General features: G+C 35.5%; 1 protein-coding gene across 1 annotated transcript in view; it reads right to left on the reverse strand.

The window, feature by feature from the left end:
• Positions 1-8,960: 8,960 nt before the first annotated feature.
• TXNL1 (thioredoxin like 1) overlaps positions 8,961-17,755 on the reverse strand; it is a 33,177-nt gene continuing 24,382 nt past the window's right edge. The window contains exons 7-8 of the mRNA XM_007080476.2: positions 15,369-15,473; positions 8,961-9,195 (exon numbers count right to left, since the gene is read on the reverse strand). Of these exons, the coding sequence (XP_007080538.1) occupies positions 9,166-9,195; positions 15,369-15,473 (135 nt within the window). The 3' untranslated portion in view covers positions 8,961-9,165. The remainder of the gene's footprint in view (positions 9,196-15,368; positions 15,474-17,755) is intronic.

Below are 17,755 nucleotides of genomic sequence, written 5' to 3' on the forward strand. Positions count from 1 at the left end.
AACACTGCCAACCATCTTGATTTCACTAATATTTATAAAAAATACCAAACTCAACAACTGCAGAATATACATTTTTTTGAAGTGTTCACAGGATATTCATCAAGATAGATTATTACCCTGGGACAGAAAAAAGTCTCAAAAAAATGCCAAATGATTGAAATCTTAGAGTATGTTCTCTTACAAAAACAGAATTAAATTAAAAGTCAACAAAAGTAAGATAATTAGAAAATCCCCAAATATTTGTAAATTAGGCAATATAATTCTAAATTACCCTAAGTGAATCAAAGAATAAATTATAAGAGAATTTTCAAATATTTTGAATTGAATTACAATAAAAAAAAATAAAAATTTTGGTATTCACCTGAAGCACAGCTTAGCAGGAAGTTTATAGTTTTAAATGCTTATATTAGAAAAGAAAATTTATGATCAAAGTTTTTATATTAACGGTAGAAAAAAGGAGCAAATTAAACACAAATTAAGTAGATATAAGGAAATAATAAAGAGAAGTGTATAAAGAAATAAAATTTAAAAAATAACAAAGCCAAAATTCATTCTTGGTAAGATTAATAAAATGTATAACCCCAATGCAAGATGGTTTTACAAAAAAGAGAGAAAGAAAAAACATTACCAATAACGGAAATGCAAAAGGTCTACATAGATCTTTCAGGCATTGTAGGGTAACAAGGGGATATTAAGAAAAACTTTATTTTACTAAATATGACAACTTAAATGAAAAATAAATTCCTTGGAATAAAATTTACCAAAGTGGACACAGAGTGATATAGAAAAGCTCAATAATTCTAGTATCTATCGAATAAATATTTAAAAATATTCCACTAGGGGCGCCTGGGTAGCTCAGTTGACTTTTGATTTCAGTTCAGGCATGATCCCTGGGTAGTGGACTTGAGCCCTATGCCGAGGTCTGTGCTGAAGGTAGAGCCTACTTCAGATACTCTCTTTCTCTCCCTCTGCCCCTCTCACCCATGCACTCTCTTTTTCTCTCTAAAATTAAATTTAAAAAAAAAAAAAAAAAAAAAAAATATATATATATATATATATATATATTCCACAAAAAACTAGTGAGTTCTACTGCACATTTAAACAATAACCAGCATAATCCTGATATTAGAAACTGACAAAGAAATTATAACATAAGAAGAGTAAAAAAAATATCCTTCACAAGTATAGACACAAAAAAGCCTCAGCAAACTAATTTAGTTAATTTAATCCAGCAACATATGAAAATAATAATACATCAGGACTAAGTGCAGTTAACCCAAGAAAAGCAAGGTTGGTTTAACATTTGAAAATCTATTTATATTATTCACCATATTAAAATAATAAAGAAGGACACATGCATAATCATCTCAGTAATGCAGAAAAAGTACTTGGCAAAATCTATCACCCATTTGTGCTATGTTTAAATTCAAGCAAATAAGAAATAGAAAGGAACTTCACCAAGTTAATAACGGACATTGTTCAAAAATCTGCGACTAATACTAATGGTGAACACTAAATGCTATCCCCCTAAGATCAAGAATTTAAGCAAGGATGTTTACTCACTAATTCTATTCAACATTATACTAAAATCCCTAGGCCATGCAATAAAGCAAAAAAAGGAAAGAGATAAAGTCTGGAAAGGAATAATTGAAACTGTCTCTATTTGCATATGATGATTGTTTACATAGAAAATCACAAGAAACCCATTAAAAAACTACTAGAACCCATAAAGAGTTCATGAAAGTGCCAACACTAGTGGGTCAATATACAAAAATTAACAGTTTTACTCTACGGTAGTAACAAACAATTGGAAAATAAAATGTTTAAAATTCCATCTGCAATAATGTCAAAAACATCAAATAGCTGACAGTAAATCTAGTAATGAAAGAAGGGCTTCCATATGGAAAACTATTAAGTTCTGGCTTGAGAAATTAAAGAGGATCTAAATAAATGGAGATATTGTGTGTGTGTGTGAGTGTGTGTGTGTATATATACGTGTGTGTGTGTGTGTGTATATATATATATATATATATATACACACATATATATATATATACTGTTCATAGATTGGAAGACTTAATATTGTTAAGATGTTACATTCAATGAGATCTAAATCATAAAGCTTTTTTTTTTTTTTTAAGAAATTGATGAACTGATTCTGAAGTGAAAATGCAAAGAATCCAGAATAACAGCAACAAAAAATCTGGATTAAGAAGAAAGTTGGATTAGGGCACCTGGGTGGCTCAGTCAGTTAAGCATCCAACTCTTGGTTTCAGCTCAGGGTCATGATCTCATGGTTCGTGAGTTCGAGCCCTGCATTGGGCTCTGCACTGCTGGCCGCAGAGTCTGCTTGGGATTCTGTCTCCTTCTCTTTCTGCCCTCCCCCACTGTCTGTCTGTCTGTCTGTCTCTCTCTCTCTCTCTCTCTCTCTCAAAAATAAATAAACGTTAAAAAAAAAGAAGAAAGCTGGATGAATTATATTATCTGACTTCAAGATACACTACAAAGCTCAAGTAATCAAGACAATGTACTAGTCACATAACAGTAGACAAACAGATCTATGGAATAGAATGGAGAGTCCAGAAATAGGCTCATACAGTTCATTATTTTCAACAAGCATGATAGAATTATATGTCCGTAGAAACAGCTAATTCCTGAAATGCCATACATATATTAGAGTCCCAGTAACAATTGCAGTAGGGTACTCTGAAAAGCAAGTTGTTGGACCAAAATGTTTAGCATTTCCCAGATTCAATGGATTCCATATTTCATAAGCAACAAAGCAAACGCTTCCTCTTACATTGTGGATTAAGAATTCTTAAGTTCCAGGAAAAAAAAAAAAAAACACTGTTTTAAGAAAACCAAAATGTGTCTACGGCCATACCACCCTGAACGCGCCCGATCTCGTCTGATCTCGGAAGCTAAGCAGGGTCGGGCCTGGTTAGTACTTGGATGGGAAGGAAACCAAAATGTGAACGTCCAAATATCCTCCCCTTGCAGTTGCCAGCCTCAGTCAAAACTCAGATGAAGTGACACCAATTCACCTTACCTTTTAACAGACACCAATTTAACTTCTGCACAAGCCTATCCCAGTGGTTTGAACTGGCCTATCCACTTATGCCCAGGCTCCCTGCCATTGTCCTTTTTGAGTTAAATACTCGCTCATCTTTATTATTTTTTTTTAACATTTTTTAATGTTTATTTATTTTTGAAGGAGAGAGACACAGAGCATGAGGGGGGAGAGGTGGAGGGAGAAGGAGACACAGAATCCGAAGCAAGCTCCAAGCTCTGAGCTGTCAGCACAGAGCCCGACAAGGGGCTCGAACCCACAAACTGTGAGATCATGACCTGAGCCAAAATCAGACACTGAACTGACTGAGCTACCCAGGTGCCCCTAAATACTCATCTTAAAACTGAAAAAGTTACCTGCAGTTAAAGCTGAACTCATGCAGAAACATTCCTAATACTGTCAGTGTGCTGACTCCTTTGAGAGAATTATGTGGCCAGGGAAATAAATGAAACAGCAACACTATTTTTACTATCCTTGGTCTGTAAGGTCAGTCAGGGATACTACAAGGATCTAGTGAAGAAATTCTATATTACTCAAAAACTCAGAACAGTGATTTTAACAACGTATGCATTCAATACTACCCTATAAAATTACAAGCCTTAATTACTAAGAAACCTAAATGACCCATCCAGGAGTCTGACAGAGGAATTATCTCTGTGAAATAAGGAACTTTTAAGAGAATGAAAGTAGTCATGAAATAACATTCTAGAATGACAGCTGGGACAAAATTTACAATTACAAACAAAACAGGAAAAAAGGCACCTGATTATAAGAACTAAAGCCTTTAATGACAACTTCAAAGCAGTGTTTCATATTCTCTTATGGAATGTTGCCATCAATCACTACGCCTTGCTAATTGTCATGTAAAACTGTGTTCAATGGTAGACTATGAAAGCTTCTAAATTTCTTTGCCAGAAGGGTTTCAGAATCGTCCTGTCTGCTGACTCCCCCTTCAACCATCAGATTATTAATATAATCAATGGTTCTAATAATTAAGCACTACAAAGATTGTTTCCACAACTTAATGGGTTGACAATTGGATAGGCCTACCAATTTCAATATTTCTACATATAACGATGACTTACTCCCTCTTGAATTCATTTAACACCGTTTTACTGACTCCTCCTGTGATCCCTTCTACGTTCCTGATGAATACTTTGCTTTTCAGGCTCCTCTTCTAATTCCTTAAGATTTATTCATATTCCCTAGTATTTGCCACTTTTCTTCTTCCCCTTTACATTCTCTCTAGATACTCCCATTCATATACCTATTTTCATTTTCATCACCTAAATGACTCCTAGTTCCCGATCTCTAGCCCTAGGCTCTAAAACCACATTCCCGCCTGTGAACCTACGAGACATCTCCACCGGAGAGCCGAAAAAGCATTTCAGATATATTGCTACGGCAAAAGCCATATTCATCTTCCCCTCCAAACTTGCTGCTTTTCCTCAGAACCAGTACTTCTACATCCAGTTGTAAACGTGACCCACCTGTCAGTGTGGGCTCCTCTCTCTACTACCTTCCTCCTCCCATAAACTAAGAACAGTCTGATCTCTTTGACAGGACAATAGGAGCTTCCGGTCATGGTCTCTACTTGGCTCTTCCAGCAAGATGGCACATAAATCGTGTGCATTCTACCAAATATGCATTTTTCCTTTACTACTGTGAGATTCTCTTCCTTACCTTACTCTGAAGTTTCCTAGTCTCTCAGACCTCAAGCATCTCTCTTCTTGGATCCTGAGAATTTGTTCACTGTTGTTTACTGGTGACAGAGATCAAAGTGACTTTGGTCTGGTAATAGGGAAAAATCCTTGCATGACTGCTTCTAAGTTAGTAGAGCAAATGAGACTACAAATAACTACAATGTTGCCTGCTAAGTACCAGGACGAAATAACCACAGGATGGTATGGCAGCAAAGGAGGCATACAATCATTGTGTTACCACTATCAGTTTTGCTTCGACTGAGCCTCCTAGATAAGCAGAAGTTCATCAGGTGGACCAGTTAGGTCAGAGAAAGGCATTAGATATCAAGGTACATTCTCATAACTGCTAGTGCCGTGCAGCAGATGGAAATGAAGGGGTGAGGTAGAAGGCTGAGAGATCACATTATGAAGACCTCAAAAAGGAAAGGTAACTAGCAGCCATATGGAGGACACCTTACAGAGGCCAGCTCAGAAGCCAGGAAACAATTAGGAGGCCTCTGCATTATGCCTCCCAAGAAACGACAGCCTTTACAAAGTAGTGGCAGTGAGACAGGACAGTTGGGTACAGAAGAAACACTCACCCTCGCTGGAGATACAAAGTAACACACATTTCATCTTCATAACCAGCCTAAGAGGTAATGTTCCCACTTTTACACAGGAGGACCTGAAACTCCTAGTATGTTACATGTTCAAGGTGACACAGCTCACAAGTAGGGGAGGCAGAGATTCAAACTCCAAGGATCCTGTTCCAAAGTAGCATAACGGGCCAGTAGCTCAAATGCATGTCCAAGCATAAATCAACAAATCACATTTTCACAACTAGTTCTCTATTCAACCTACCAGATTTAATTCCTAAATAAACTTCCTCTTCTCACAGAGAAGCATAGCAAGTGTAGAAGAAGGAAATACACTCTAGCAAGCCTAGGGTTACGTATCGTAAGATTTTAGTATTATGTATGGTATCTATAATTTTAGTAGTATATCCAAATTCTAAAGTTATTTTATGGATACAATTTAGTTACACATTCTCCCAACTAGTAATTTTGCATGGGTCACAAGGTTTAAAGGTAACTTATTCACCTGTAAAATCTCCACTCGGCCCACTTACAGTGCTGAGCATGTAGAAAACAAAGTATTGATCTAAAAATAAAACAAAGCGAAGATGTTTAAAATGACATCAATACTCTTCCTTAAGCAATATAGGCTTAAATGGGGAATAAAAGATTCAGTATTTTAAAATTCATTTGCCTAACAAACATGCTATATGTATGTTATAGAACATACATGTAGAAAACTTTGAGAACTGCAGAACACCTCTAGTAACGGTGTTAAAAGCCAAGTGAAAGCAACGTTCCTTCAAGGTTTCCCTTTACTGTTCAGTGAGTGGATTTCTTATTCTGTTACTTTTGTAACATTCAAAAAAAATTCAAAAAAATTATCTAAGGTTAGAAAAGACCAATTCCATATATATAATACACACAAAACCCAATATACCAATTTGAAGCCTATAAATGTTAATACAAGCAACAGGGAAGCCCTAAAGTTCTTTCATTTTCTTAACGCTTACAAAGGAGATGGTTCAAACTGCCTAACTTACTCCAGTGCTTTCTTATTTCAGAATTAAAGATTTATTTTAGACATTAAGAGGAACATGAGAAGATCTGCTGAACCGTTTTAGGTAAAAAAGCCTCCTACCCTCCATCTCAGGTATGTATTAACAGCAGCCATAGGGGCGCCTGGGTGACTCAGTCGGTTGAGCGGCCGACTTTGGCTCAGGTCATGATCTCACGGTTCGTGAGTTCAAGTCCCGTGTCAGGCTTTGTGCTGACAGCTCGGAGCCTGGAGCTGCTTCAGATTCTGTGTCTCCCTCTCTCTCTCTAGCCACCCCCCCCCCCCCCCGTTTGCGTGCTCTTTCAAAAATGAATAAATGTTAAAAAAAATTCTTTTAAATAGCAGCCATAAATAAAGTGCTGAGGCCAAATATGCAATACTAGCACCCCTGTGAACACTGCCAAAACTATAGTATAGATCCTCGAGTCTTGAGACAAAGATGGAAGACAGGTTTCAATTCACCTGTCAGCTCCTACAGATTAAGAAGCTACCTCCAGTACAATGAGACTGGGGGATGCTTTGGCCAAAATAGATCATAAAAGTCCGCCATGGACACAAGAGGTTACCCTTGATCTCAGCCTTATGCTGCAAGACTCTGTACTCAAAATATTTTTGTTTCTATTATGGATTATTTCATTATTGTTTCAAATCAGATAATGCATCCTGATGTGCAATATAATATGCAAAATCAAGGGAAAAGTTTTTTGGGGTGTTTTTGTTTTTTCTGCTATGTCTGACAAAACAAACAATAGACCCAATATTAGGGGCGCCTGAGTGGCTCATTTGGTTAAGTGTCTGACTTCGGCTCAGGTCATGATCTCACAGTTCGTGGTTCAAGCCCTGCATCGGACTCTGTGCTGACAGCGCAGAGTCTCCTTGGGATTCTCTCTCTCTCTGCCCCTCCCCCACTCAGGCATTCTCTCTGAAAACAGGTAAATCTTTAAAAAAAAATAATAAACCCAATATTAGTTTTCTAGAAAACACTATCTCAGGGATGGTTTTGGTTAAAATAACTAGCGTTACATTTTTCAAATGCTCCTTTTATTCATCTGCAAAATTCAGTGTATATATATGTAATATATATGTATATACGTGTGTGTATACACACACACACATACTGTTTTAGGAGAAAATAGCATTTCAGCTTGGTGATTTAAGTAATGTCAACTACGTATGTTTATTTGTAAAACTTCTCATAGTGAAATGTTATAGTTACCTACAAACATTCATTTTTCACTATTTACAATTTGAATAATCATGGAATGTTTGTATAATGCAACCAGTTGTTATAGAAGAATCACACAAACAACGTAAATCTGATCCCAATCCTTTACAAATATGAAATTACTTTCACTGGGTTTTCAAACTGTCAAGTATAAACAGGATGATGAGGTCAGCAATACTTAAGATGAGGCACTTTAACAATTACCCAAAAAAGTATACAAAATGTCAAACAAAACTTGTTCTTAATCATATCTCTAATTTCAGACGTGATTAATCTGAGATGCTCTATATTAAGGAATGTTATAAACTTTTATTTCTTGCACTTTCCCTACTCAGCTCAAGGCAATGTAATAACTATGAGTACATAAGATATATAGACATTACCACAGACCAGTTAATGTGCTTACATACAAAGGAACTAAACACTATCTAATGACACTGGGGTTTTAGAAAGTGACTGTTTTAACACAAAACTTCTGCATAATTTTTTCATAAACATGTATACATTGGTCTCCCAAAGGCAAAATGCTATCTGAACCATATTTCTAGACAAAAATGCCCTCAAAGGTATTAACTGAATCAAAATTAATAGTCTATGTACTCTTTCAAACATTTGAATTTTTAATATTCAGAAGTTAAAATTAAAATTTAATTTTAAAAACAGAGAAATTAAAATATTAAATGTACCATACTTTCTAGATTAGTTTTAATACATAAAAAAAGTAGTAACATGTTTTGTTTTGCTAGCCTTTTGTGAAACACCTTTCAAACGTATTATTTGGCCAATTCACTTACAACCTTCGATCCCATTCTCTGTATATTAACACACTATCTTTTTTGTAGTTAATAAATACTTGATTAAAAATATTAATTCCTGTTGCTGCATGAACTCACAGTACTGTATTTTCCCCCATGGTCAGATTTCAACATACCTCTATTAGTAAAGAAAATGGCTGACTCAAATTTTTAAAGGTCATCCAGAAGGGATTAAAATCTGTGGTCCCATTAACAGTTTTAGGTGAGAACAGTTAAATCTCATTAAACTTATTTCTAGTAGGTTGTAACTTGAGCAATTTCTATGGCTCAGATACCCAAATGTTTAATAAACATGAGTTAGTACTCATTTTACCATACTTAGCTGTTCTAAGTCCATTTATCAAAATCACTTGCTGTGTGTGTACATGAGCACACATGTACTCCTTAATTCCCTAATAAAACAGTCTTGCTCCCCTATAGAAAGAAACTAGCTTTCAATCAATATACTAGCAGACACGTAAGTCCCTTCTAAAATCAGAAGTGTGCCAATTTTCAAATAAATGAAAAGAGAAAATACTTATTTAAAATGACAAAAATTAAGCTTGGCAAAAGTAGTGACTTTTATTTACAACTCCATGTATCAAGATTACAATAAAAACACTAGTGATACCATCCGAACAAAAGCAATGATTTATTGGTAATGGCAATGAAGGGAATATTGACAGTCTCTGGCGAGAATCAAGCAATTATCCAGGAGCTGTAGATCTGATTGCAATATGCTCTTCCAGTGTCTTTTGTACCTTAGTGGCTTTCTCCTTTTTTGCCAACTACCTAGAAAAACAAAAATAACTTTACATGTACATCTTATTCGTTTAGAAGTATGTGTTATTTTCAAAATATTACTAACAGGTAATCATCTTTAAAACCTGGTATTAATTTTTGTCCCTCCATTTTATTTTGGCATGCAGTGTATTTTCATTGTTTGAAGCACACTGTGACCGTCCCTTTCCTCCCAGCCTCAAGGAATTAAAAATAAAACACATGCAGGCTATTTTGGTTTCCCACACTGTTTAAAGGAAAAGTAATGCAATTTTTCAAAACAAGGTTGACAGTTTAGAGAAGTTAATAAAAGGATGATGCTTTATGAGTGAACTATATTTGGCAACCTATTTTTAGGCAATTAGAAATCAAATGTCGATCACAAAATACTCTAGAATTAAAAGAGTATGCTAAACTTATGTCTAAATGCCCAAGATGACAGGTTTCTAGACTTTCTCTCAATATGTAGATTTGCAATGAAAACAGATTAAAAATGGCTAGTTTTGCCTAGTTTCTATTTTTAAAAAAACCCTGGCTGCCACAAATGTACTATAAAAAACATAAAGAATAAATCTTGTTTCTGTCAATTATTAGGAAAATTCTCTACTGGAGGGCCTACTTGCTACAAATGTGGAAGCATAAAAATGTAAGAATAAACTAGGTTTCTACCAACAGTGCTAGCAAACAAAACCTCTGTGGGAAAGTTCTACAACTAAGTTTTAAGCAAATAATTTACTTAAAACCTGTAATTTATCATTAGATAATGTATTCTCATAGCAGAAACGCCACTGAAGGAATGCAATTGCAAGCTATTGAGTATATATTTGTATACAAGATTTCTATGTACATTTATAAGTGTAATTTTCATATTTTAAATTGATTCTGTTCCTAACGGTAGTCTGAATCAAGCAAAATTCATAAAGGTCTTCTGTACATGCCTGGTCTAAAATGGAACATGGCTGGGTCAGTGTCATTCATGAGAGAAGATTATAAAAACCCACTTCATTCTCAATCATATGATGTTAAACATGCTCTTTTCCTGACCTTGAGGAAAACCACTTTTATTACTTTAAAAGATCTCCTCTCTGATCTACAAAAACCATGTGTTAGCCTAAAAAGCCATAAAAATGCTAAAGAGACAGTCTCGTAAAAGTATGTGGATAAGAGTAAAAAAAATTCAGGGCCAAGGGGAGCCTTCTTAAGAAAGAAGGGGAGCTGGCACTATCTGTATCACAAATGAATTTAAGCATATAAACACTGAAAGCATTATTGATCATCATTATCACTGGGGAACACACAAAACACAGAGCTATTAGATTAAGCAAAAGAAAACAAAAACAACTAATATTAAAAATTAAAATTTTAGCAGATGTGATACAGTGGAAGACACAAATCTGCATACTGTTTCACAGGTTGATAACTCTCAACTTGCCAATGTGTATTCTCTGTAAAAAAGAAGAAATTCAGCATTCCAATATGGATTTTCTCACCCCAAAACATAAAGAAGCTCTTTTATTCATTTTTAAGTGTTTATATTACACCTCAAACAATAGTCTAGGTACATCAAAATTAGGTGTCGAAAATATTTATTCAGTAAAGAGTCCATTGATCTTCTATGTGAATAGTTTAACCCAGCCTAACATTCAGTCTGTCTTTCGACGCCTTGAGCTCACTTGGGTTGGCAAAGCAGAGAACGTGCCCATAATTACCCAGCAAAAAGCCTTTGGGGCTACAGTTCCATTGGGTAAAGACAAGCAACCTATTATACTAATCAATATATTATGCTAGTACTAGTATAAAAGAAACATATGAAACTATTCTTATTTGATTTTCAAAATGATTCTACAGTTCCCAAAAAATAAAATTTAAACCTTAGATTGGATTAAAACCAACTACTAGTTAAGTCTGAAAGCATTACTAACAACATTTTATTGCAATATTATTTCTCAAAATGTAGTACAAAAATGAAATATGAGATAGGAGAAAGTAAAAAAAGTAAAAGTCAGGGGAGCAACATGGTATAATAATGAAATTAAAGCACCTAGTTGCAAGCCCAAAATAAAAGCCAAAACAGAAGGCCAACAGAGCATGGCTAGAATAAGACTTGAAGAAAGAGATGGTTGAGGAAATCTAGGTAACAAGAAGGCTGATCCAGATGATGGAAGCTGTAGAAATCTTGCACCAACAATGGCGAGAACATGGGAAGGGTGAGAGCAGACAGGTGCTATATGGATGAGCAGAGAAGCAAGGAGGGGAGTAGGGTGAGATAAGGTCAATCTTTATATTACTTCATTTTTAAAAATCTTCTGTTTTTAGTTCATTTGAGTTGCATTAAAAAAGCTGAAAAATAAACAGACAGAAATGTTACAAAAATAGCTGATACGGTGAATGGCCAGTTTAGAAGTCTATTTTTATTACAGTGATAGAAAACCTCTGCTTTTCACATGCACCGCATTCCCTAAGAAGCAGAAGCCCCTTCAATTTTGCTCATTTTGTCCGCTTATATGTTATTACTTTTGTATTAAAATAAAGCAATCCATGTATAGAGCATAGTTTAGTAAAGAAAATATCTACTTCCAATTAAGATGGCAAGCTTTTCATGCTGCAACACAAAAAATCCATTTACAACAACAAATAGCCCAAGTGCATATTATAATGTGTGTACAATGCCTATAATAGCCAAAAACAGACAAGTGGGAGATGTGTGCTAGTCTACAATATCCTACAAGTATAACCTTTAAAGTTGTAATAACATGCAAGGTGGTCTAAGATTTCTATCCAACATCCAAGATTCATCAGTATTACCTTAGCTTCTTAGGGACATAAGGAGAAGATCAATGACACTCTGAAAACTAAAATTATCTAGAAACAACTCACACAACATAAAAATGTAAACTGAAAATGCAAAACAATTCTATTTTATCATTCTTTAAACCATTTTATGTAGCTCTTTTCACTACACAAAGTATCAAAACGTTCCTCTCTGTGCTGATAAAAATACATGCCAAATCTATTTTGAAATTTTAAATTCTAATTACTATATGTAATCCCTTTGAAATTCAGACTGCCTAAACAAAGTCCTGCACCTTTCCATTTTCATGCCCAAATTCTTATTTTCCATTCTCCCTGGAGTGCCCACTGCTATCTTTTCCTCTATCCATATCTACTCCCAGTTTAGTTCAAGACCCTCTTCCTCCACAAAACATTCTCATTCCTTTCCTAGACATTCTTGGGAAAGAGGAAGTATCACTGGGCTAGGAAAGTATGAGACTATTCTGTACAGGAAGAGACTTGAACTTAAGCTTTGATTAATTTTGATTAACTTTTCAAATGTTCGTGCATTCTCCTTTAAGAATATAAACTCGCTATGACAGGGACTATGATCACACATGGAGTAGTACTACAGGGACAAGTGCTATACCATGTATCTACCATTTCCTTTTCTAGAAACAAAAGTCACTTGCAATTTTTAGTAAGCGACTCATCAAGACAAAATCTAAAATGGCCAAATTTTATTGCAATTTTCCTACACTGATGTCCTAGCATCATGCCAAAAGCACTGAAATATTAGCTTACTTTTGAGGAACAATTCAATGAATGACACAAGTCTCATTCAGAAACTATTAAAAGGAAATGTAATATTAATATACACAAATAAGAAAATCGTTCAACCAATTCAAATTTATCAAACATTAAAAGCAAGGGACAAACACCAAGAAAGGAGTCCATGACAGTATTAAATTATTCTCGAAGCGGTTCTCAGTGCAATCTAGGGCTGATGGTCCCCGAGACCCTTTCAGGGAGTGTTCAAAGTCAAAACTATTTTCAAAATAATGCTAAATTGTTATTTGCCTTCTTAACTCTCATTGTGTTACAAGCGTACAATGGAGTTTTCCAGAGGCTACATGACCTGTCGTGGCAAACCTGACTAAATGGAGAAATAGGCAGAGAATGAGAGGGGTCTATGAAGCCAGACGATAAAAAAATTTGTAAAGCAGAAAACAATGCTCTTCTTGCTAAATTGGTTTTTATTTTGGAAAATATGTAACTTAAAAATATTATACGTGTTAACACATAATGAGTTTATTATTTATAAATAAATAATTTTTAAATTTCTCAGTTTCAGTTTCTTAAAGGGTAAATATTAGATATAGCCTACATTAACAAAAGCTCTTTCTGGTCCTCAATAATACTTAATAGTGTAAAAGGGTCCTGACACCAAAAAGTTTGAGAACTACTGCTCTACAGTAACGTTAAATAAGGCTATAAGGTATTTAGCTAAATGAACACATAGCCAAATTACATAACAAACACAAATACTCTCAAGCAAGAAAAATCTAACACCTTTGCTAGCCTAAAGACAGTCCAAAACATGTAGTCTGGTAAGTCAAAAGAGAGAGAGAGAGAGGAACCAGGCTAGAAGGCATAGGAGAGGGAGGATATTAGGAGAGGGAGGATATTAGGAAAGGGAGGATGTTAAAACCAAACAAGTGGAGACAGATTCTTAGATGGACAACTATTAATGCACATTAGAAAACTTGACTGAAGGACAGGCTGGTAAGAAGATGGTCAAGATGGAGCAGTGGTTACTTACAGAAAAAAACAGAAATCAAATAGCATGAGCTGAGGTGAAAAGCAGGGAACCTGAACTGAATTAATGGTATGAGGAAATAATATGGCTTAGAGTAGATCTTACGAAGGAATTAAGCTAAAAACAAACTATGCAAGGCAGTTAAAGCCAAATCCAATGGCATTTAATCCAAACAGGCAAAGTAACAAAGCAGGCAGCCAAAATGTCTTTGGTGCTCACACATTTTCCCAGTACAGCATATCTCATATCATAAAATGTAGATGTTTAATCTCTGCTTCTTCTGACCTGTCATTACACATATGTCAAACATCTGACACGACAGGTCTAAGTACATAATTGTCCTACAGCTCCCAAAAGTTAATTATGTTATGAGACAGGAAGATATAGTAGTCGAAAATGACCAGTTAAAAGATCTATGGTCAAGGTTATCAATTTTGTAAAAACGGCATACAATTTTATAAGCTTATCCACAATGACGCAGTTTCATGAATTTTTCTGTAACTGAATTAAAATTAGATCTGTAGATCCCATCAAAAAGAATAAGAGTTTTTCAGGGTGCCCCATGGCTTCAGGTCCCCAAACAGGAGTCGAAATCGCTCAGCAGAACACCTCTTCCTCCAGGCACTGGCAGTCCTGGGGAAACCTCCTGTCATATAATGACCTCCTTACACTCACTTCCCCTTCTAGACGGCTGCCAAGGATCCATCGGAAACACAGTGATACCTCCATCTCCTGTGCTGCTGCACTTAATCTGTGTACGGCTACGGGGTTCTGTTCTGATCAAGCTCTCGGTGGCACTGCCCTGATCTGTGGTTGTAAGATCTTAGGAGTCACCCTAAGGAAGCAAGTAGCAGCAGTTCCACGAATGTACAAAATGTTCTCATTCCTAAGGGTCCCATACATGTTCCAAATTCTTTGCAAACCTTAGGACTGCGTTCACAAAATAAAACAAAAACATACACACATACATACATATACAATCTGCCTGTTCACTGAAAATTTATTTGCTTATGCAATGTGGTCTTCAGCGCACAGGTTTAAAAGCATCCCAGTGTAGTAAAACTTTTTGATTAAAATTATTCACGTGATTTTAAATGTTTTCATCAGAAACTATATAATCAAAATCTTAATATCAGCAAAATTCTCAAAAATTCACTTATAATAATGATTTTAACTTACTCCTATTTTGACATTATTCCTAACTACTTTCTACAACCAAACATTTATTTAGTTTGGTTTAGGTTTAAATTAATTTCCTTTTATTTATCTTTTACTTCATTACAGTTAGGGATCTTAATATGAAGTATGGCTGATACACAATGTTATATTAGATTCAACAGTTCTGTACATTATGCTATGTTCAGGAAATATTTTCACCCTCTTATTTGGATACCATTTACTAATACATACTGTATCAGTAGGACTTAATTTTATTAGAAATATCCTTTAGTTAGATATCAAAAATGTGATTAGAAGAACCTACTGTTCTAGTTTAACCCCAAATATCATGACATGGTATGATTTTGATCTTAATGAAATTATTTCTTTAAAATTATATTTTTACTTTCCCTAAATACCAATTAAATAAACTTACTCGTTTGAAGTCATTCATATTTGTTGCCTGGACTGGTGTACCAATAAAAGTAAAATATGAAATTCTTGTTGTTTCCTCTTCACCTTGATTGGACTGAACAAATATCTACCCCCAACCAAAAAAAAAAAAAAAAAAAGATTTTTTATATTAATGATTGTAATCCTTTTTTCATATACATGCTTTAAATTTAACTGGTTTTGTTAGATTATTAATAAAAATACCTCCCACTCTTGGAAGGACTAATCCAAACTACACTTAGACTACTACTCCTGGGGGACTACGAATTCCACTGTTTGCCCTGCTGGCCTCACCTTCTCCAGGATGTCACAGCAAGACACCTACATATAGAAGTTCCTGATAAGTTAGTGTCATGGTGTGGAGGAGTCACACTTAAACTCTTTAGAGAGAATGATGAAAGAGTATGAAATTCATTACAGAGGACAGACTGCTGTTGAAATTTTATGAAAATTAGTTTCTGACTGAGGAAAGTCTCTGCAGCTATTTTCTGATACTCATCCATTCATTCTATTTCCTAAAATATTAAAAGAAAAAATATTGGAAATCTGCTCCTAAAATTACACTATATTATAGCCTGCATATTTTATTAAGCTTGACTCTTTACATTTTTTAATTAATTTATTTGAGAGAGAGAGAGAGAGAGAGAGAGAGAGCAAGGGAGGGGCAGAGAGAGAGGGAAATCCCAAGCAGGCTCCGTGCTGTCAGCACAGAGCCCGACACGGGGCTCAAACTCACGAATCGTGAGATCATGACATGGGCCAAAATCCAGAGTTGGCTGCTTAATCAACTGAGCCACCAGGCACCCCGACTCTTTATACTTTCTATTTAAAAACTCCCTTCAGCATGATAGTAGACAGCAGCTTTACTCACAGATGCTTTTTCAACTTTTTCAATATATTGGATTTTCTGTGTGTGTGTGTGTGTGTGTGTGTGTGTATGTGTGTGTGTGTGTGTGTTTGAATGGCTAAGCTGGAGTTTTTTTCTTTTTTTTCTAAATATAACTTATTGTCAAGTTATCTAACATACAGTGTACACAGTGTGCTCGTTTCAGGAATAGATTCCCATGATTCACTGCTTACATACAACACCAGTGCTCATCCCAATAAGTGCCCTCCCTCAATGCCCATCAATGCCACTCATTTTCCCCTCTCTCCTCACCACCCCCATCAACCCTCAGTCTGTTCTCCATATTTAAGAGTTTTTTATAGTTTGCCTCCCTCTTTGTTTGAAATTATTTTCTCCCCTTCCTTTCCCCATGGTCTTCTGTTAAGTTTCTCAAATTCCACATGAGTGAAAACATGATAACTTTCTCTGACGTATTTCACTTAGCATAATACCCTTCAGTTCCATCCACGTTGTTGCAAATGAAGATTTCATTCTTTCTCATTGCCAAGTAGTATTTTTTTTAAAAAACACATTACTCTAGATGCTGTCTACTTAAGAATATTGCCTCTCTAGGTGCACCTAGGTGGCTCAGTCAATTTAGCATCCGACTCTTGATTTCGGCTCATCATGACCTCACGGTTCATGGAGACTGAGCCCCGTGTCGGTCTCTGTGCTAACAGCACAGAGCCTGCTTAGGATTCTCTCCCCACCCCCCTTTCTGCCCTTCCCCTGCTCACACACAGGTGTGGGTTCTCTAAAATAAATAAATAAAACATTAAAAAAAGGAAAAGCATTTTGCCTCTCTTGATTTAGACAACATATTTCTTTCATCCTCTGATGGAATTAGTTTTTGGTATTTATAGGCAAGCAGAGATTCATCTCAAACCAAGCTTATCAATTAAAAATTCCAAGACTATAGGGGCACCTGGGTGGCTCAGTTGGTTGAGCATCTGACTTTGACTCAGGTCATGAGCTCAACTTAATGAGTTTGAGCCCCACATCAGGCTCTGTGCTGTCTGTGCAGAGCCTGCTTCGAGTCCTCTGTCGCCCTCTCTCTGCCCTTCCCCCACTTGTGTTCTCTCTCAAAAACAAATAAATGTTTAAAAAAAAAATTCCAAGACTATAATAGGTCAACTATTAAACCAGCTCTCCATTTACTTGTAATGCTCTTTGAATCTTATAAGGCACAACAGTTCATATTCACTGCTTTTAAAATTCATCTTACTTTAGCCTTTCCAATCAAAACTGTCATTCTGATTTCAATTTCATCACCGAAAAACTGATAAGCATGTCTGATTGAGATAGGACACAGTACATAAAGACTTGAGCCTATCACAAGATAACTATGTATAGCGATTCTCAATGACAGAGATTAGGTCGGGATGTTTGGGTTGAAAGGGCTTTTCCAATAAACAAATGTCTCCCTTCTATCACTAAATAAAGCAACAGGTATTGTATTAATGGTACAAATGTAGGTCAGGAAA

This window comes from Panthera tigris, chromosome D3 (assembly GCF_018350195.1).
Source record: "Panthera tigris isolate Pti1 chromosome D3, P.tigris_Pti1_mat1.1, whole genome shotgun sequence".
NCBI lineage: Eukaryota > Metazoa > Chordata > Mammalia > Carnivora > Felidae > Panthera > Panthera tigris.